Source organism: Octopus bimaculoides, chromosome 11, assembly GCF_046866305.1.
Source record: "Octopus bimaculoides isolate indiv1 chromosome 11, ASM4686630v1, whole genome shotgun sequence".
Lineage (NCBI taxonomy): Eukaryota > Metazoa > Mollusca > Cephalopoda > Octopoda > Octopodidae > Octopus > Octopus bimaculoides.
In genome coordinates, this window is record NC_142938.1 from 20,633,149 (window position 1) to 20,656,297 (window position 23,149).

Here is a 23,149-nt window from a genome sequence, read left to right on the forward strand (position 1 = left end):
GGTTTGGTCGGCCCGAGGCTATAGTAAAAGACACTTGCCCAAGGTGCCATGCAGTGGGACTGAACCCAGAACCATGTGGTTGGTAAGCGAGCTACTTACCACACAAGGGAAAAAAAAAAACAGAAAAAAGATGTGATGGGCACAGATGTAATAGTTTTGATCTAAGGCTACATTACTGTTATTTTGCCCTTTGTAAGATCAATAAGACCCTACATCCAATAAATCCCGAAGACAACCCTGTACTTATGTAGTGTACCCAGAGCAAGTCAACATGGTACAAATCACCTGTCACCCACCTGTATACTCAGAGAATGTTAAAACACTCGTTAATTTCACTGTTCCCACTGCTTACTGTCAGCACCTATATTATTTTATGACACCTTCTTATCACAAAGCGGACGGGACCATTGGGGGAAGTAATTGTTTTGGCTGAAGACAATATTTTGGTGTTGCTGTCATTTACCCCCAAGAAGGCCCCTACTCAAGAAAACTTAAGACCAAACATGTTCCCACTACAACAATGCTGTTTGCTGTCTTTTTACTTTCAGACTTGTCCTTCTTTTTTATTTAAGGCAGACAGCTGCCATTTCTAGCATGTTGAGTGCCCATGTAGACAGTCCCTGAGATTATACAACTCACTGGCCATTCTATTCCTTATCGACTGCTACATATTGTCTGACCAGCCATGACACTCACTGCTCTAAACTGCTTGGATTACCTAGCAGTTTAGTCCTTTGCCTGTCCTGTGAAACACATGACACACAAAACATATTTCATTGGCGTCTGTGCATCATACATGATATACATATTTAATTGGGTTTTTTTTCCAGTAAAGGCGCAGGAGTGGCTGTGTGGTAAGTAGCTTGCTTACCAACTACATGGCACCTTGGGCAAGTGTCTTCTACTATAGCCTCGGGCCGACCAAAGCCTTGTGAGTGGATTTGGTAGGCGGAAACTGAAAGAAGCCCGTCGTATATATGCATATATATATATGTATGTGTGTATATGTTGTGTATCTGTGTTTGTCCCCACAACATCGCTTGACAACCGGTGCTGGTGTGTTTACGTCCCCGTAACTTAGCGGTTCGACAAAAAGAGACCGAAAGAATAAGTACTAGGCTTACAAAGAATAAGTCCTGGGGTCGACTTTCTCGACTAAAGGCGGTGTTCCAGCATGGCCGCAGTCAAATGACTGAAACAAGTAAAGAGTAAAAAGAGTAACTGGAGTAACTTGGGGACTTCTGAAAGGAAAGCTTTATATAACCCAGAAAGTATGAAAGAAGGGCTAACTAAGTCTGAACGCAAGCATGGATGTTTAGAACAAACTCATGAAAAGGTTAAGGGCTAAAGAGGCTCGGAAACAATCAAAGACAGAATTTCAATTGAAATATTACCAACTCAACACTGGTTTCTTTGGGCTTGCGGCAATCACAATACCAGTGAGGAAGAGGCGGTATGGTTGATGAATTTATTAATATCATGGAACATAGTAATAATTTTTTGAGACCCCCTTCGGTCATGACTGACCATGGGATTGCACCTAAAAAGTTACCCTCCCAGGCACAAGTCCGGGCAAGGTTGTTTATGGAAGACCAGCAGTCGCCCATGCATACCGGCCAGTAATAATTTACTGTTGTTTATTTAACTGACCCCAGAGAAGATAAAAAAAAAAATAATAAATGTCAACACCAGTGGCAATTGAACTCAGAATATAGGAAGGAGAAATTAAACGCTAGGAGGTGTAAAAATAAAAATTCTTACACTGGAACTCTTTCATTTCTGCCAACTGCTTATCCTGGCTATACACACACACTTACATTTTATATATATATATGTAAAAATAGCTTGGCTACAATACTCTATCGTTATAAAACATTAGTGAACAAAATTAACAAGGAAAAACCAAAACGAAATTAATTAATATATAAAAGAAAATAACATAACATAAACAAAATTCAATTCAAAAGCAAACAAAAAAAAAAATAAACAAGTCAAACAATGTTTAAAGTTGAAAACAAAAAAAATAACCACCGTAATACATCATGCATTGATCATGTGATGCTGTGCATAAAAATGAAGCTGCTTCTGTAGACACTGGGGGACCAGGGGAGAAAAGAAATGGGTGCTCCACCCTGTGAAAGGGTTGGGGTTAAGCCCTGATAGGTAAGCTAAATTGAATGAAGGGATGAAGAGATGGTGTTTCATCTGGTATAGACTGCTAGTTACCTTCAGATGACATTTTCAGATGTTTAGGTGTAGGTTACCCACTTGTATTACTTGTGAAAGCAATGCAAATCGAGGGACATGTAAAAATTATGTGTACTGCTCCACAATTGGATTTGAATCAGGTGTCTCTCAGCTGGTATCAGTCTTGGACTCTGTTCGCTTCTCTGTTTTTTTTTGCCTCCATTTTTGAATGATTGGACAAATAAGTAAACTGAGGATATGCCAGTACAAAAGACCGTTATCATCATCACCATCATTAAAAAAGGTTTTATCATTTCCATTGTTCTTCCTGTTTAACCTTAGGTTAGCTCTGATCAAACAAACCCCTGATCAGCCCATCTTTTGTTTAGGGTGGTGGTGGTGCCATGTTGACAGCAGCGGTGGTGAAGGTACAAGCTGTTAGCTAAGACATTAAATGTGAAGGAGATTTGACAGGGAGATTTTCAATAGTTATTCCCAGCAGGTCGGGTACTGACATAGAGCTTTGTATGCCAGTTGTCTTATACTACCATATAGCCATGGGTTGGATAGGATTACCAAACTGCAGACAGACTCTTCCCAGCCTTTCATTACATGCCATTGCCCGGAGACCAGGACTCACCACCTTTTCATCTCCATCTCAATGCAACAATTATTTTCAAGGGTCTCATCTACATGTTATAACTGTTATAGCATATGTTGTAATGTGGAGGCGCAATCCCAGTGGTTAGGGCTGTGAACTCGCAGTCATAAGATCGTGGTTTCGATTCCCAGACCGGGCGTTGTGAGTGTTTATTGAGCGAAAACACCTAAAAGCTCCACGAGGCTCCGGCATGGGATGGTGGCGAACCCTGCTGTACTCTTTCACAACAACTTTCTCTCACTCTTACTTCCTGTTTCTGTTGTGCCTGTAATTCAAAGGGTCAGCCTTGTCACACTGTGTCATGTTGAATATCCCCGAGAACTACGTTAAGGGTACACGTGTCTGTGGAGTGGTCAGCCACTTGCACATTAATTTCACGAGCAGGCTGTTCCATTGATCGGATCAACTGGAACCCTCAACGTCGTAAACGACGGAGTGCCAAAAGCATATGCTGCTATCGATGACGATGATGATTATTAGCCCCAGGTTAGCCCTAACGAAGTTGATGTACATTCAAATATAGTCCAACCATAACCGTCTCACCTTTTTTCCCCAGATGCAATGTATCTGTTTTAGTCACTGTCGATGTTCTTGTTTAGCCTCCAAGATTGATCAATACAGGAGTGTGGGCATGCCGGAAACTAGGGATGTGCAGAATTGCACAGTGAACAATTTGGTGATTGGACAAGGCAAAAATATAGTGAAGATACATTATATTTAACCCTTTAGCATTTCAACTGGTTATATCCAGCTCAGATATTTTATTTGTTTTGCTTTTAAATTGGCCAGATTCGACCTCTCACGCCTACCCTACAATGTCATTCTAAAAATAACCAATCGCATCATCAAAAGCTCAGAGCTATGAGATAACAAATGGTTAATTCAAAACAACATGAATAAATAAGCATTACGTTTGACAGAATGATTTGGATGCTAAAGGGTTAGGGAAAGAGACAGCCGGTCTGACTATGGCACAGGCTGGCCAAAACCCATGCAGGGCCACTGGGATCAGCTCTAAACAAGCAAACCTAAGGAGAATGGCATTACAACCATGACCATCCCAACTTTTCAGATGCAGTGCGCCTAGCACTTCATTATCCATTATGAAGGATGTAATTTGTCTGTTTACTAAAGTAAGTTAACTAATCACACAAGAAAATTGGTGTTAAATTCTGACCAAGCAGACTTATGATCAAAGGTAAAAGACCATCATCTGACCTTTTATTCTGGCATGGTGTAGCTTGAACTACACTATCCAGTGTATCCCTCCATTTGAAAGAAAAGTGTGATTTGAGGAAGATTTAACCACTATTTCTGCTGATCGAGCTGTCCCTCCCCCTTATTGGCAGGGTTACCTCGACATTAGGGTCGTAGAGTTGAGTATCAAAACTGACCATTGCAACAAACAAAATGGTAACACAAGTGTTGGTGGTGGGATAGCCAATGGTGGTGATGGTTCCTCCCATGTCAGCTCCTTCAATAGAATGCATTCCATATGTGACCATCCAGTCTCTTTTTGTACATCTAAGATTACACAATCCAGTGTATCCTGTCCTTTTCTAAGACAGCCAGTGTACTAGAGCAGGGAATTTGGTTGCCATTTCTAGCAGCTCAAGCGACTACATAAAATTTCTCCTGTCAGCTCAAGTGGTGGTGGAGGAGGTTATGAATGGAGAAGATCACAGAGATTTGAAACTGAGCTAAGTATGATGGTTGTAATAATGGTGTCTAATAGTAGTAGTAGTAGTAGTAGTAGTAGTAGTGATAGTGCTGGCAGTAGTTGTGGTGGTGGTGAAGTTGGCGAACTCATGTAGTGTGGTGTGTTTCATGTCTTTTGGTGAGGCATTCCTGTCATCTTGGTTAATATCTTGTAGCAGTAGTAGTAGTAATAGTGGTAGTAGTAGTAGCAGCAGCAGTAGTTTAGGTCCATATTATTTATTGAGGCATTCATGTAACCTGGTCTAACAACTTTGGGCAGGAGTAGTAATAGTAGTAGTAGTAGTAATCAAGATGGTGGGGGAGCAGTTACAGGTTCACACCAATTATTTTTAGGGGTGGAGCAAAGCATTTATGTAATTACAAAAGTAGTAGTGGTAGCAGCAGCAGCAGTAGCAAGTATTGTGGTGGTAGTGGTGGCAGCAGTGATGGTGGTAGTGGTAGTGGTGGTGGTGTGGATTCATGCTGTTAGCTGAGACATTCATGTAATCTCGGCTAGTAACTTGAGGCTATCTTATCCACTCGGAATTACTAACTGAGATTACACAAAGATCAAAAAAAGGATTATAAACACACACACACACACACACACACACGCACACTCACATTAAAAAAAACAAAACAAAAAAAAACAATACATAAACATACATGTTATTATTTATATTATATATACAGATATATAAATATATGCACACACAAGCTCAGATTAACCAATAAAGTAAAATAAGCATGTGCTTCGGGCAACAATGGGTGGGAGCACCATGGAAGTCTTTCCAGTGCCGGGCGTACCATAGTGAAAAATGAGATGGCTGAAATGGGGGTCTTGTGGAATGTGCTGAAAAATTTGCATTTTTTTTTTTTTTTTTTTTTTACTGTAGCCATAGCTACAAGTAAGATAATTAACTTATGATGATTATTGATAATTTTGGTGAAATGAGCAAAACTGAAAAAAATAATATGTAATGCTGTTGTGTTCTGAGGTGTGTGTGTGTGTGTGTGTGTGTGTGTGTGTGTGGTGGGGGTAGTGGTGAGATGATGAATTGGAGGAGTGGGTGGAGACAAAAATGAAATTCTGATATCTATTATTTTACATAGAATAATTAATGTATGTTAATTACCTACCAAATTAGACAATGGAAGTGTTCAAGAGAAGTAATTGTGCTGTGATTAGAGCAAAAGACGGCTTTAATCTAGCCAACCTCATGCACCCCCTCCATGTATGTATATATATATATATATATATATATACATCATCGTCATCATTTAATGTTCACTTTTCCATGCCAACATGAACGAGACAGAATTTGTTAACGCAGATTTTCTACAGCTGGATGCCCTTCTTGTCACCAACCTTCATTAGATTTCAAGTCAGGTAATATTTCTCTATGACTAGACATAATTTTCATGGAAGATTGGAAACAAACACCTCTTGTATGATGGTGATGCTTATTTACAACTATCACATGATGTCAAGGGTATACACACACAGACACGGTGGGATTCTTTCAATTTCCATTAACAAATCTACTGAAAAGGCTTTGGTGAGCCTAAGGTTAAAGCAAAACGCACTTGTGCAAGGTTAAATCAAACCAGATAAATGATATTAGGAATTATAAGCACTGCTTTGAGCCAGTGAAGAACAGCAGGGCTTCTATATGAGCTACAGACTGTAATTATTGTTTACCAGGTAAGGTTTCATATGTATGTCATTCTACTTAACATAACCACCTAGTTGTTGGGTGTCTTCTTTTGTGGCATTCCCTTCATTGCAAGCATTCAGACAGTACCTTTGGTTCCCCTTTCATCCAAAATGATCCAACACTTAGTTAGATCTGACAAGTTTAGGACACTACTCGAGGTCATTAACCCTGTTCTTTCTCCATTGACTGATATTTATAAAATCTCATCCAAGCACACTATTCCACATCATTCAGGATGGGTATCAATTACATTCAACTTCATCAAGATCAACTTTGTCTTTCTCTTTTTCACTGGACACACCATTTATCACATTTCCCCTCAATACACAATCAAACCAATTTCTACCCAATAGTTCTATCCATCCCTCACTCTACAACCATATGCAACTTTAAACCACCCTTTCTCTAATTCTAGTTTCCACATTCTCTTCAATTCATCTTCTTGGACAAGTTGTCCTTCAGAGTACATCCCAGCACTTTGTCACCATTATTATATTAACCTTTCTTTCAGGCACAACTCCAACCATATAAAACGTAAGGCAGCCATGACTATCACCCACAAAAATAAACCAGTTCTTCCTCCTCCCGTCATACTCCAGCTACTTAATACCTTGATTAAGTCAAGCACTCCGTTTCCCATACGCCCCTTCGGTCTTTGGGGTTCTTTGACTTGCAAATTACAAAGCAACCTTACTAGGGGTTGTGTCATGTAAAAAAAAACAAAAAAAAAAAAACACTCAGTACACTATATAAAGTAGTTAGCATCAGGAAGAGGGCATTTAGATATAGAAATCATGCCGAAACTGAAACAGTGGAGCAGAACATGGTCATCTGACCGGGTGGATCCTGTCAAAACGTCCATCTCATACCTGCCTGGGATGATACCACGTGAAAAGCACCCAGTTCACTCTGCAGGGTGGTTGGTGTAAGAAATGGCATTCAGCTGTAAAAAAAAAAAACATGCCAAAACAGGCACAGAAGTCTGGTGCAGTCTTCTGCTTGGCTAGCTTTTGTCGAACAGTCTAAACCATGTCAGCACAGAAGGTGGACATTAAACAATGATGATGATACCAGCATGGGAAAAAAAAACGGACTTTAAAATGATGATGATGATGAAGATGTTGTGTTTATATACATACATACATACATACATATATATATATATATGTATGTATATATTTATGGTAGGATATCTGTCATGTTTATGGATGTGGGTTTACAGATGTGTCCCATAAGCAGCCATTTACATTTCCCATCCAATATATAAATGCTATTGTTTATAGATTTATCTGTTTTGAGTTTTACTATTCCAAAAACCAATTTCTGCTTCCCATTCTCTGAAAATTTCTAAATTCTCTACATGTCAATAACATACACACACACACACACACACACACACACACACACACACACACACATATGCATATGCCAGTATGAGTATATGCATATGTATGAATGTGTGGCTGAACACAAAACTGAACACAAAAGTAAAAAAAAAACCAATTAAAAATAAAATAAAAATGCAAACATAAATGAAAATAACCAAGTAAAAAACAAAATTAAAATTAAAAAATTAAAAAAAAAAACAATGTAAAAAAAAAGAACATTCAACAAATAAAACTGAACAAAAAAACAACCAAATCTGTGATTTGAGGATACTGATGAACGTTGAGATGTTTTGGCAAGGTGATAGTTCAACCACAGCGAGTAACGGTGAGAGATTGAACCACTCATATATTACCAGCTGAGATTACACAAGCACCTGTCAATCAATGAGTGGTTTGGTCACAACATCTAGTTATTAAATTAGGTAAATATCCAATGTACACACACAACCATATATAAGTATAAAGTATATATAATAATTATGTGTGCGTTTGTAAGAATGCATATATGTGTGTGTGTGTGTGTATATATATATATATATATATATATATATATATATATATATATATATATATATACACGCACACATACATGCAAAAAATAGACACAGGGGGAGGTAAGTAGTCAGATATGAATAGATAGGTGAACTGAAAGAGAGAGACTGATAGACATTGATAGAGTGATAGATAAATTAGATAAACAAATAGACAGACAGAAAGACAAACAGACACCCAAATTTTCAGTGCATGTATTGATATGAAGTTTTGACCCTTTAGCATTCAGATAACCATGACAAATGTAGTGCTTATTTACTCTTTTACTTGTTTCAGTCATTTGACTGCGGCCATGCTGGAGCACCGCCTTTATAGTTGACCAAATCGACCCCAGAGCTTATTCTTTGTAAGCCTAGTACTTATTCTATCGGTCTCTTTCGCCGAACCACTAAGTTACGGGGGACGCAAACACACCAGCATCGGTTGTCAAGCGATGCTGGGGAGGACAAACAAACATATACACACACATACATATATATATATATATATATATATATATATATATACGACGGGCTTCTTTCAGTTTCCGTCTACCAAATCCACTCACAAGGCTTTGGTCAGCCCGAGGCTATAGTAGAAGACACTCGCCCAAGGTGCCACGCAGTGAGACTGAACTCAGGACCATGTGCTTGGTAAGCAAGCTACTTACCACACATCCACACCTGCGCCTATTTACTCATGTCATTTGGAATTAATTATGCATTGCCTCATAACTTTGAGATTCCAGTGATATGGTTGTTCAGTTTTAGAATGACATTGTCGGGAAGGTGTGAGAGGCCAAATATGGCTGTTCGAATATAAAACAGGTACAATGCTTGGACTGGATATGACTAGTTTAAATGCTCAAGGATTAAGAGATATTGTTAACCCTCTAGCATTCAGACGACACGGTCAAATTTAACGCTTATTTAATCACATTGTTTTGAATTAATCACACATTATCTTGTGGCATCGAGATTTCAACGATATGTGATCATTTTGAATTTTAGAATGACATTGTAGGGTATGTGTAAGATGCTGGATCTGGCTTGTTTGAACATAAAACAGGTAGAATGATTGGGTCTGATATTACCAGTGTAAGTGCTAAAGTTTTAGAGGGAGTGTGTACGTATATATACACATAAAACACACACATGCAGACACAAAATATGCATACTAATTATGATAATTACAATGTCTCTAAAAATGCATACACATAGGCAATATACCACTATATACAGCCTTTTTATACAAAGTAGTGGTAAGATGTATATATGCACATGTAACTTTGTATGTATGTATGTATATGCATGCAAGTTATGTTTGCATAAATATATAATTTTTCATTATATAATATTAATGGGATTTTCTTAGATTATTTTCTTGGTGTCCATGCCAATTCTAATGCATACATCATCTAGAACAATCTGAATTTAGTTCCAGTAGAGATACTGATGAAACTAGAGGAGACGGAGAGGCTGCTGTTGTATTTCCAGCTCCCAAAATAAAACACAAACAGACACACACACATATCCACATCCTGACTACATCTCAATGGCAAGACACAAGTAAATATACATGTTTGTATATATCTGTATGAGTGTGTATGCATGTGAATGAATATACATATATATATATATATATATATATATATATATATATATATATATATATATATATATATATATATATATAAACATACACACACAAGCATTTAAATATATATACTCTTTACTTGTTTCAGTCATTTGACTGCGGCCATGCTGTAGCACCGCCTTTAGTCGAGCAAATCGACCCCGTGACTTATTCTTTGGATGCCTAGTACTTATTCTATCGGTCTCTTTTGCCGAACCGCTAAGTTACGGGGACGTAAACACACCACCATCGGTTGTCAAGCGATGTTGGGGGGGACAAACACACACACACAAACATATACACACACATACATATATATATATACATATATACGACGGGCTTCTTTCAGTTTTCGTCTACCAAATCCACTCACAAGGCTTTGGTCGGCCCGAGGCTATAGTAGAAGACACTTGCCCAAGGTGCCACGCAGTGGGACGGAACCCAGAACCATGTGGTTGGTAATCAAGCTACTTACCACACAGTCACTCCTGCGCCTATTCACACATCTGAAAAGAAATATTAGGAAGTGCTTTGGTGGTCCCCATGCCTAAGCCATCATACACACACACGCAGTTTGCCTCCTCCAAAAATAAATACATAGAATATTAATTTAGCTGATAAAAATGGATAGAAACGATAATGATGAGGTTGGTGATAGTAACAATAATGAATATCATCATTGTCATCAACATGACGACAACGACGATGATGATGATGATGATGATGACTAGTAATAATGATGATGTTGATGTATATGTTTTGCAAAAGATTTTGCTTTTTTCTTCCTTTAAAACGATCTGAAATGAAGATAATCAATATCAATTATGATTTAGAAATAGCTGATAATTAACGTGTGTGCATGGTTTATATATATATATATATATATATATATATACAGACAGACACACACACACGTCAATTGTGTGTGTGTATACATATAGCTATATATACAGATGCATATGTGCAGTCATGCATAATGCATAAATGCACATGCACACTATCAGATATATACATTCTCATATAATACACTTATGCATGCAATATATGCATGTAAATTCATTATACAAGTGTACACACACATCTATATATATTCATACATATGTATATCTATGTATATATAAATATGCATACACACACACATATATATATTTGCATACATATACATTTTTATATATGCACATATATATATATATATATATATGCATATATATATATATATATATATATATATATATATATATATGCACATATATATATATGCACATATATATATATATATATATATATGCACATATATATATATGCACATATATATATATATATATATATATATATATATATATATACATACAGACATATACATATATAAGTATATATATATATATATATATGCACATATATATATATGCACATATATATATATATATATATGTGCACATATATATATATATATATACATACAGACAAATACATATATAAGTATATATATATATATATATATATATATATATATATATATATACCTATACATACATACTTATGTATATACATATGTATGTATATACATGCATATACACATACACACACACAAGTGTGTGTGTGTGAGTATATATATATATATATATATATATATATATATATAAACTTATATAACAAAAAATATATCTATCTATCTATCTATCTATATATATATATATATATATATATATAATGATATGGAAAAAAAACAATGCTCCCATCTTTCTATTTCTAATTAGCCACCAATATTAATTGGTGCCATGTAATCAACTCACATTGTATTCAAAATAACTCATTACTATCAGCGAAACTGATTGTGTGGCGTACGTGCTGTAACCAAGTAAAACCACATCAAGAAGAAGTAAATGGGTAAATAGATAAATCAGGAGTGGCTGTGTGGTAAGTAGCTTGCTTACCAGCCACATGGCTCCAGGTTCATTCCCACTGCGTGGCACTTTGGGCAAGTTTCTTCAACTATAGCCTCGGGCCAACCAAAGCCTTGTGAGTGGATTTGGTAGGCGGAAACTGAAAGAAGCCCGTCGTATATCATCATCATTATCATTTAACGTCTGCTTTCCATGCTAGCATGGGTTCGTCGATTTGACTGAGGACTGGCGAACCAGATGGCTGCACCAGGCCCCAATCTGATCTGGCAGAGTTTCTACAGCTGGATGCCCTTCCTAACGCCAACCACTCTGAGAGTGTGGTGGATTCTTTTACGTGCCACCGGCACGAGGGCCAGTCAGGCGGTACTGACAATGGCCATGCTCAAATGGTGTTTTTTACGTGCTACCTGCACAGGAGCCAGTCTGGTAGCACTGGCAATGCGTGTGTATATGGTTGTGTGTCTGTGTTTGTCCCCCCAACATCGCTTGACAACCAATGCTGGTGTGTTTACGTCGCCGTAACTTAGCGGTTCAGTAAATGAGACCGTTAGAATAAGTACTAGGCTTCCAAAGAATAAGTTCTGGGGTCGATTTGCTCGACTAAAGGCGGTGCCCCAGCATGGCCACAGTCAAATGACTGAAACAAGTAAAAGAGTAAAAGAGTGAACATAATGAACACAGAGGTTGGACGCAAATTAATATTAGCTATTAGGCAAGACCGAGCCACTTTAAGACACTGAAGCATTTAGCAAGTAGTTTAAACCATGCGCATAATGCATTCTAAAACATTCTGGTATAGTGTTGGAAATTAATTTGAATAGAAAACAATAATGAAGGAATTAATTGGCAGATAAACAAAGAATTTAATAAATTGTAAGAAGAAAAACAGTGTAAATTGATTTTGTTTTTTATTGTAATTGCTTTTATGTCTTTGTGCATATATATGAATGTGTGTGTGTGTATGAGTGTGTGTATGCATACATAAATATATGCATATAAATACATTATAGAGTTGCTTCAATTGTATAAACTGAGCTTATTCTAGTTATGCAGCACCAGAGCAAATCAGCAAATAATATATGCACTATTGCGATATACTTAAGACTAGAGATTTTGATTTCATTTTGGAAGTGAGTTGAGTGCATGGTTTTGATAAGCTGCAAGTACAGTGATATATAGCATCTGAAACTCTCAATCGCCCTCAATTTGATTTTGTTCTACCCAACTCAGAAGCATATTGTACTTTTGTTTAACACGTATTTAAATGGATATTTCCCAGACAAAAAAACTGCAGCTTCTGGTGTCATGTTAAGTATGTAGTATTGTTTATGTTTACACTATAGAGCTGCTTTAATTCCATGATCTAAAGATATATAGTCTTTTACTCTTTTACTTCTTTCAGACATTTGACTGTGGTCATGCTGGAGCACTGCCTTAAGCTGAAACACACACACACAAATTTATATCTATCTATATATGTGTGTGTCTGTGTGTATATACTCTTATACTCTTTTACTTGTTTCAGTCATTTGACTGTGGCCATGCTGGAGCACTGCCTTTAGTCGAGCAAATCGACCCCAGGACTTATTCTTTGTAAGCCTAGTACTTATTCTATCGGTCTCTTTTTGCCGAACCGCTAGGTTACAGGGACGTAAACACACCAGCATCAGTTGTCAAGCGATGTTGGGGGGGACAAACACAGACACACAAACACACACACACATATATATATATATATATACATATATACGACGGGCTTTTTTCAGTTTCCGTCTACCAAATCCACTCACAAGGCTTTGGTCGGCCCGAGGCTATAGTAGAAGACACTCGCCCAAGGTGCCACGCAGTGGGACTGAACCTGGAACCATGTGGTTGGTAAGCAAGCTACTTACCACACAGCCACTCCTGCGCCTATATATAATTACCATAACTAGTTATATATGGATGTTAACATTGCATGGTATATTTGAAATTGTTCAATTCCTCTTCTACTTTTCACTCAGACATTGCTGCAACTCAGACAGAGGACATTAACAATATAAAGGTGAGGACATTGAGGATAGCCATTGAAGCATTGAGAATGTCCAGTAAAATAGGGCATAACTGCAAAATCAATAATCATGCAATTGAGGAAGAGGTCATCCCTAAGAACTGGCACAACAGTACCATCATAACCTGCAACAAGGGTAAAAGAGATGTGCTAGAGAGAGAGAGAGAGAGAGAAAGAGGAAACTACAAAGGCATCAAATTGACAGACCAAGTTAGGGTAGTGACAAAGAGAGATAAAACACAGGAAAAGAATTAGCTTAGATAAGATGCATTTCAGGTTGTTACCAAGAAAGGGTACTCTCTCCTAGTGAGACAACTACAGAAGAGGCTTTTGGCAAAGAAAAAACAATCCGCTATATCTATCACTCATTGGCCTGAAGAAAGCTTTAGACAGAGTACCATGTTCTGTACTCTGCCGGTCACTAAACAAACTAGGTGAAGACAAAAGGCTAGTGAGAGCCATGCAATCCGTGTACAAAGATAGTATTAGCAATATGAGAAAAAACCGAAATCGTGATGGCACCTGTACCAGTGGAACGCTAAGGGCACCGTCCAAGCGTGATCGTTGCCAGAGCAGCTGTCTGGCTTCCATGCCAGTAGCATGTAAATAGCACCATTTGAGCGTGATCGTTACCAGCATTGCCTTCCAGGTACTTGTGCCGGTGGCACATGAAAAGACATTCGAGCGAGGTCGTTGCCAGTACCACTGGACTGGCTCCTGTGCAGGTGGCACGTAAAATACACCATTTTGAGCATGGCCGTTGCCAGTACTGCCTGACTGGCCTTTGTGCCGGTGGCACGTAAAAGCACCCACTACACTCTCTGAGTGGTTGGCGTTAGGAAGGGCATCCAGCTGTAGAAACTCTGCCAATTCAGATTGGAGCCTGGTGTAGCCATCTGGCTCACCAGTCCTCAGTCAAATCGTGCAACCCATGCTAGCATGGAAAGCGGATGTTAAACGATGATGATGAAGAGAGTTAGTAAATTGTTTAGTGAGGAATTTAGTGTGTATGTAGTTAATTGTCAAGGTTTCATTCTAGGCCCAATCTTGTGTTTATTATATTGTCCAGGTTAAAACAAAAGAGATTAAGATGGGTTGTCTGTGAGGACTTTTGTACGCTGATGACCTTGTTCTTGGAGTTGATTCTGTTGAATATTGAGATAAGAAATTGCAGGTCTTCAAGTAAAAATAACAAAGGCAATAGTTTTAGTTAGTAGGAAAGAAACAAAGGAGAGAAAATATTCTATTGCTTCTTGGGAAGAGACCACGTCTGATGTGCAGAAAATGAGTAGGTACGAATTCCATAAGGTGCATCCATTGTACTGTGGGGGAAGATTGACATGTCAAAGAATAGACCCAACATTTCCTCTGCAAATCGTAAAAGGCAATTAAAAGAAGTTCGGGTAGAATTTGCACTCCAACCTCATAAAACCGTTGGCAGCAATAACTACCCAAACAAACCCATGGGTTGAGAGGTAGACGCCTGAGTGGTGCATGGGTGTCATCTGCCAGGAGTAGAGAATCTCCAACAAACAGTGAATGCAGTGATGCACTGTAATACTGCACTACTACTACTACTACTACTACTACTACTACTACTACTACTACTACCACCACCACCACCCATTGTAAATAAGGGGTGTACAAAAGGTGCAGTGGGCTCACAGGCAAACTGACAAAAAAAGAACTTCATATGCTATGAGGGATCCCTAGAAATAGTTGACAGCTTCTATTACGTAACTGGTCTAAGAGTGGAGAAGGATGTTCTGATAGTGTAGTAGCTAGAGTAAGAATCCCTTTATTGCTGGCAATAAAGGGATTCTCTCACTGAGTAAAGAGTAGGTGGTATGATACATGTATATGAAATGTGATATCGTATAAAAAAAGAAACTTGGCCCCTGAATGCAAAGGATGTGTGAGAGCTAGAAAGAAATCAGATGAGCATGCTCAGTTTTATTTGATTCCAGCCTCCATGTATCGCATGGATGATGGATTGCAAATGAGCTGAGAGGAAAGGTAGGTACAAGTGGAATCTGATGCATGGGACAAAGGAGAAGGCAGAGCTGGTGCAGACATGTAAAGCATATAAAGAATGAGAGTTGAGTAAAGAAATGTCAGGAAATTCAAGTGGAGAAAGCCTGTGAGAGACAGAAATCAAGGTAAACATGGAGAGACAGAGATAAAAAAAAAAAAATCATCACAAGAAATGGAAATCACGAAGGAAATGACAAAGGACTGTAAAGAACAGTAGAACTCTGTTCTGTAAAAGAAGTATCCAGCCCATGCAAGGTTGGAAAATGGACATAAAATGTTAAAGATGTTATGTTAATGGCATAATATTATTCCTCTCTTTCTCTCTCTCTCTCTCTCTCTCTCTCTCTCTCTCTCTCTCTCTCTCTCTCTATATATATATATATATATATATATATATATATATATATACATAATACAAATGATATATGAGCATATGCATGTATACATACATATATGTACATACCTACATCTACATGTATATATATAGATGCATATCCGGGTACAGGACATCAAAAAACGTGGACAAAAAAGGAACGGGAATATAAAAAAGCACAAAAAAACGGACTTTTTTTACAGACAACAGAATGAACACATAGGAAAACAAACAAGCCACTTATGGAACTTTTCCTTCATCAGCTGCCTCTATTCTAAACTAGGCGTTTCAAAGATGAGGCAGAACACGCTCTTAGAATAGCTCTTCCCATGAAGTGGATTAACCTGCTAAGCGGAGGATTCCAAAGTAGCAAACAAAAACCAAGACAGGAAAAATTAAACAGTGAAAAAAACGTTAAGGGCCATTAAGCCGAACAAGATGAGATAGATAGATAGATAGATAGATAGTCACATACACATGCACACACAAAATTGGCCAATGTTTGTCATTAAAAATGTCAAACATTGTCAGTTTCTAGTAATTATCAAAAGGAACTTTAGTTCCTTTTACTATACAATACAATACAATACAAGACAAAGAAGACAGAAATTTTACAACAAAGGTAAGAAATATTATAGAAACTAACCCAACCGTCAAAAAAACTGAAAAAAAACAACAACAACAGAAACAAATTCTGAATTACCTTCAGCCTTCAACTGTCCTATATGATTCACCTTTAAGTCTATCTGTTCACTAAGGCGCTCAGCTGCCTGCAAACCATCTTCAGCCTCAGACAGCTTCTCCTATGAATGATATTTCACATGAAATTTTGAAAGAAAAAAGAAAGATAAATGATTTATATTTTATATTTGTATTTATTTACTAGTTTCTCTCATAGGACTGTGATCATAAGCTCGAAAACAAGGTTGGGTCACACAATTTTTAGGTCTTTTGCTAAAGGAGGCAACACTGCTTGAACAGTCTATGTCTTACATAGAGCATAATGAGAAAATGTTTAAAATACATGGAGTTTTACCAAGGAATGAAACCTCGAAGATATACTGTCAACTTTATTAGTATTATTTAGTAGATAATCTTTTAATGTGAAGTATGCTTGCCTCTGTTTTGTTAAGCCCAGATTTGCCTCTGATGTGGTAGACCCATCACATAGTTTTTTTTTTCTTCTTGAAATACAGTACATTTGTGTCTTTCTTTTGATGAAAGGGTGTGTTTTCAGAGAGATTTGACTGCTATTTGTAGTAGCTCAAGTTACCACAGACACACCTGTGTGGTGTGGTGTGTGTGTGTGTGTGTGTGTGTGTGTGTGTGTGTGTGTGTGTGTTTTGTTGTGGTGAAAAAAATCACTTTTTCTCAGACGCATCCAGCACACTCTGTTAAGTGGTTAGCATTAAGAAGGGAGTCCAGCTGTAGAAACCATGTCACACTAGACAGTTGGAGTCTGGACATCTCCTTGCTAGCCAGCTCCATGTCAAACCGTCCAAAACATGCCAGTATGGAAAGTGGATATTGAATGATGATGGTGATACCACATATACATACATATATATATAGCTATAGTTTTTACAGTGACACACAGTCACTGATCTAATAAAATAGAAATATTATTATTTCTAAATCTCTCAAAGAGAAATATTCAGTAACAGTTCTTTAAAGTAAAGGCTATCTGCCAACATAATGTGGCTGTCCTGAAAGGGATGATGTTACTGTTGTTTAGTCCTAGGAAATATCACTCCCAGCTGGCTATACAACACAATATCTGTGTCCTTATATTTTCGAATAGGGAGATCAGCACTTCCATCTAGCGCAAAACAACATCTGTGGATCGATTTATGGGTTACTGCCCTTTATCAACACAGACTAGCTGCTTGGCTAGGTGGTGTTGCTGAATTCACCGTTCAAATATATAGTTTTCAAAGTGACACACAGTTACTGATCTAATAAAATAGAAATATTATTTCTAAATCTCTCAAAGATATATATATGTGTGTATATATATATATATATATATATATATATATATATATACACACATACACGCACACACACATACATACATACAGATATATACACAATCATACAGATATATATATATTGTTTACTGGTATAAACTGGCGTTTTGAGATGCATCCCTTCATGTTAAGAGCTAATTTAGCCAAAATAAAAAGCAATACAATAAGTACCAGCCTGAAATAAATACTGGGGCTGATAAAATATACTTGAGAGAGGTATGCCATGATGCCTGCAGTCCAATGAATGAAATTAGTAAAGTCACACATAAATACAAACAACAACAGCAAAAAGATTAAAAACTATGGTAAAACCACTGTATTTATCTGTCCTTTACCTGAGTGTCTTGGAGATTGGACTGAAGATTTTCAATTAATGCCTTTAAGTGATTCTGCTCTACTTCATTCTTGTGCTTCTCAGCTGTCATCTGACTCTCTCGCTCTACAAAGAAAAAAAAAAAAAAAGAAATCAGAACTCTATAATTACAATAATAGTTATTACTTTTATAATTAGTAGGTAGTATCAAAAAGTTCCCAAAGGAGTGGCTGTGTGGTAAGTAGCTTGCTTACAAACCACATGGTTCCGGGTTCAGTCCCACTCTGTGGCACCTTGGGCAAGTGTCTTTTACTATGGCCTCGGGCTGACCAAAGCCTTGTGAGTGGATTTGGTAGACAGAAACTGAAAGAAGCCCCTCGTATATATGTATATATATATGTATGCGTGTGTATATGTTTGTGTTTGTCCCCCCAACATCGCTTGACAACCGATGCTGGTGTGTTTATGTCCCCGTAACTTAGCGGTTCGGCAAAAGAGACCAATAGAATAAGTACTAGGCTTACAAAGAATAAGTTCTGGGGTCAACTAAAGGTGATGCTCCAGCATGGCCGCAGTCAAAATGACTGAAACAAGTAAAAGAGTAAACTAGTTCTGTAGCACACCAACAGATGGCAGCATATGGTTGCATGTGCAGTGAGAGCTGGCAGTGACCTTCATGAGGCAATGTGCCAAGTGACATCACTGTGTTTACAACACAAGTGGTGAAATTTGTGATCATGTGTGTGCTGTACCCTGTGATGTTTGTCATGGACAGGAAGTGGGAACAAACAGTCAACATGAAATTTTGTGTTGGAAGGTTTGTTAAAGAGACATTGAGCATGCTTCAGCAAGCTTATAGTGATGAGGTAATGGGTTGTATGCAATGTTTCGAGTGCTACAGGTGCTTCAAAAGCAGAAGAACGTCCCTGGAAGACCTGCTATGAACGACATCCCCAGAAATGGGGAGAAAATTCATCAGCTTGTGCACGAAGATCGTCGAAGGACAATCAACAACGTTTTGAAGTGTTTGAGGGAGGACGCTCAAAAAGCAACCAGATCTGTGGAGCATGAACTGAATTTTTCACGACAACAATGCACCCTGTCACTGAGCCCTCCTCACACGTGAGTTTCTTGCCAAAAACAAAATGGTATCGTTTTCACATCCACCCTATTTGTTAGATTTAGCACCTGCAGACTTCCATCTCTTCCCCCAAGATGAAAATGCAATCGTCAAGGAAAAACAGAGGTATGACGACAATGATGATGATGATGATGATGATGAATTCTAGTTTTTCCCCACCATTCAAATTTACTTACCTGCCTGGAACTGTTCTAACACCATCTGTAGGTTCATGAGCGAGGTAGCATACTGTTTACACTGTTCTTGGTAAGTGCTTAACTGGAGATAGGCATTGTCACGTTGAGAGGCCATTGCATGCAGCTGTTGATTCAAGCTGTTAATTTGTGCAGAACTGTGTTGTCTGTAATAGAAATACAAGTGGCTCTCAACATGGAATGAATTTGCCAGTTGCAAAGAAATATCTTTCATTACTGATTTAACCCTTTAGCTTTCACATTATTCTGTCAAAAGTGATGTTTATTTATTCACATTGCTTTGGAATAATCATGTATTATCTTGTAGCTCTGAGATTTTGATGAGTTAACTGTTTATTTTTTAGAATGATATTGTAGTGTGGCCTAGTGGTAAGGTTTTTGGACTCATGATCATAAGATTGTGGTTTCAATTCCTGGACTGGGCGATACGTTGTGTACTTGAGCAAAACACTTCATTTCACATTGCTCCAGTCCACTCAACTGGCAAAAATGAGTAATCCTGCAATGGACTGGCATCCTGTCCAGGAGTGGGGAGGGGGATTTGTATGCCATAGAAACCAGGAAACCAGCCCTTATGAGTTGGCATGACTCAAGCAGGTAACTTTAAAGTATGAACATAAAACATAGAGTATTTTGGCTGGTGTAGATGCTAAACAGTCAAATAGTGTTATTTAAAAGTAAAAATAATTATCTATGTCATATGCATTCTTTTACATATTAATTAAGATAGATTGCATTGGGGAATTGGTGTAAGGAAATTAAGACAGAGCCGGCAGAAACGTTAGCACGCCGGGCGAAATGCTTAGCAGTATTTCGTCTGCCGTTACGTTCTGAGTTCAAATTCCTCCAAGGTTGACTTTGCCTTTCATCTTTTCGGGGTCGATTAAATAAGTACCAGTTACGCACTGGGGTCGATATAATCGACTTAGTCTGTTTGTTTGTCCTTGTTTGTCCCCTCTGTGTGTAGCCCCTTGTGGGCAGTAAAAAAAAAAAAAGAAATTAAGACAGACTGTATTTGGAAAATGGTGTATTGGGAAATTGGTGGCATGGTCAGAACAATACCATCACCAACAGCAACACTCACAGCAACAGTAACACCACAAACAACAACAGCAACAACACCAAGTTTAGGATTATGTATAATTTCCAAAACACTACACGAAGTGTGTCATTACATGAGAAAATATTATACACACTACATTTGTCCATGTTTCCAGTTGGTTATCTTTTAGTTATGGAAAGCTGGAAATTTCACCTTAAGCTTTTGTTAAACCATATATGTTCAGCTTTTCCCAGCGTTGATGCTTTCTCTCTCATTGACCATTTTGTTATCACATTTCTGTTGAAATACACTTTGCTTTGCTTTAACCGATTTTGAAAATAATGAAGAATTTAGTAAAATAACCATTGTCGTTGTTAGGCCGGGTGTTTGGGACATAAATTAATAAGTAACTTTGATGGAAGGTTTTTTAATTTAGATCACTTTAAACAGGAAACTTTTTATCATAAAACTATGGGGCAGTCTCAGGTAAGTTGGTATCAAAAAGGTTAGACATTAATAAAGATATAGAATTATAAAAAAAAAAAAACACTAAAACATGCTTGAAAAGAATTACCCAGCTGATTCCACAGCAGCAGCCGTGATGTAAGCCTTCTCTTCAGTAGCAGCCAGTTTGTTTCGCAAATTTTTCTCTCGCTCTTCCGACTCCAAAGCCTCCTTTGTGTAAGCTTCTTCAATCTTAAAAGAGAGAAAGAAAATTAGCTTAAAAACAAAAACAAAGCAACAATAAAAAATAAATAGAAAAAAAAAAGCAGAAAAAATTTTATAATTGGTAAAGTAGCATTGGAATACATTAGAAACCATCAAAGACGATTTTGTTTGGTTCTGTTTTGTTTCAGTTTTCGAAACTGAATCAGAATTCCACTTTTTTTAATCTTTTTCCCTTTTGTAGGTGTGGATTGTGGAGAAGAGCCAGTAAGATACACAATGGCTTTGAAGCAAAGGTACTTGCTTAACAAACAACTGCATCATGAATATGAACTTTGCTATTGCTACTATTTCCTTTAATATTATCCTCCTCCTCCTCCTCCTCCCCTGCCATTGCTACTACTACAACAACAGCTGTTGCAGTCTTTGTGTTGAGTTCTGGGGCAAAGCAGAAACTCTGTTTGAAATCAGTCTAACAGACTGACTCACAGGCCCTCTTTTATTTCACAATGACAACAAGATGGCTTCCTATTTCATTATCATTTTATCCTCAACAAAATAAATACAGAATAAATATATTTTTTGATTTAGAAAGCGTCCTTTTCTTCCATTTCCTCTTGAAAGCATATAACTATAACAGCCTCCGTTTACTTGGCGCCAAAACAGGTCCTCTCTTAAGTCATGAACAAATTGTTGTTGTTGGCACTCCATCGCTTACGACGTCGAGGGTTCCAGTTGATATGATCAACGGAACAGCCTGCTCGTGAAATTAATGTGAAAGTGGCTGAGCACTCTACAGACACGTGTACCCTTTACGTAGTTCTCGGGGATATTCAGCGTGACACACTATGACAAGGCTGGCCATTTGAATTACAGGTACAACAGAAACAGGAAGAAAGAGCGAGAGAAAGTTGTGGTGAAAGAGTACAGCAGGGTTCACCACCACCCCCTGCAGGAGCCCCGTTGAACTTTAGGTGTTTTCGCTCAATAAACACTCACAACGCCCGGTCTGGGAATCGAAACCGCGATCCTATGACCACGAGTCCGCTGCCCTAACCACTGGGCCATTGCGCCTCCACTAATGAACAAATGGTCATAAGTAAAACAGCAGTGTGGGGAAAACACTACAGATTTTACATTGCACTCGATGCCATCTCTTTTTATTGTGGGCCCTAAATTCTGTATTAAATGCTTACCCCAATCTTTCCTCTCCAGGATAGGACAACAAACTTGCAGAACTACCTGACTTTGGCCATGCATTTTTCCCTACAGATATCTATTTAGAGACATTCAGACAGGTTACAGAAAACAGCAGGACTAAGCCTTAAACATTTTTATGCATTTTCCAAGGTGTATCTAATTCTTTCTGATGTAAGAAAGGAAACATTTGAAGTGCTTCTCAAACCATGAATGATAATAACTAGCAGGACCCGTGAATATTTCATGGAATTAATGGTAAACTTATTGGGTTATTTCTGAAAACTTTGTCTGAAAACTTTATCCGCTAGTTATTGAAAAGTGAAAGAAATTGGAATATGATAATTACTTAATGCACTTTATGTACAATTCTATAGACTTAATACA

The 23,149-nt window shown here is 37.7% G+C and overlaps 1 protein-coding gene across 7 annotated transcripts in view; it reads right to left on the minus strand.

Annotated features, from left to right (window-relative positions):
- LOC106869305 (thyroid receptor-interacting protein 11) overlaps positions 1 to 23,149 on the minus strand; it is a 212,144-nt gene that overhangs the window by 38,916 nt on the left and 150,079 nt on the right. For all 7 annotated transcript variants that reach the window (XM_089359614.1, XM_089359612.1, XM_089359613.1 and 4 more), the window contains 4 exons: positions 21,474 to 21,595; positions 19,840 to 20,003; positions 18,545 to 18,648; positions 16,883 to 16,982 (listed from right to left, as the gene is read on the minus strand). In XM_089359614.1, the coding sequence (XP_089215740.1) occupies positions 16,883 to 16,982; positions 18,545 to 18,648; positions 19,840 to 20,003; positions 21,474 to 21,595 (490 nt within the window). The remainder of the gene's footprint in view (positions 1 to 16,882; positions 16,983 to 18,544; positions 18,649 to 19,839; positions 20,004 to 21,473; positions 21,596 to 23,149) is intronic.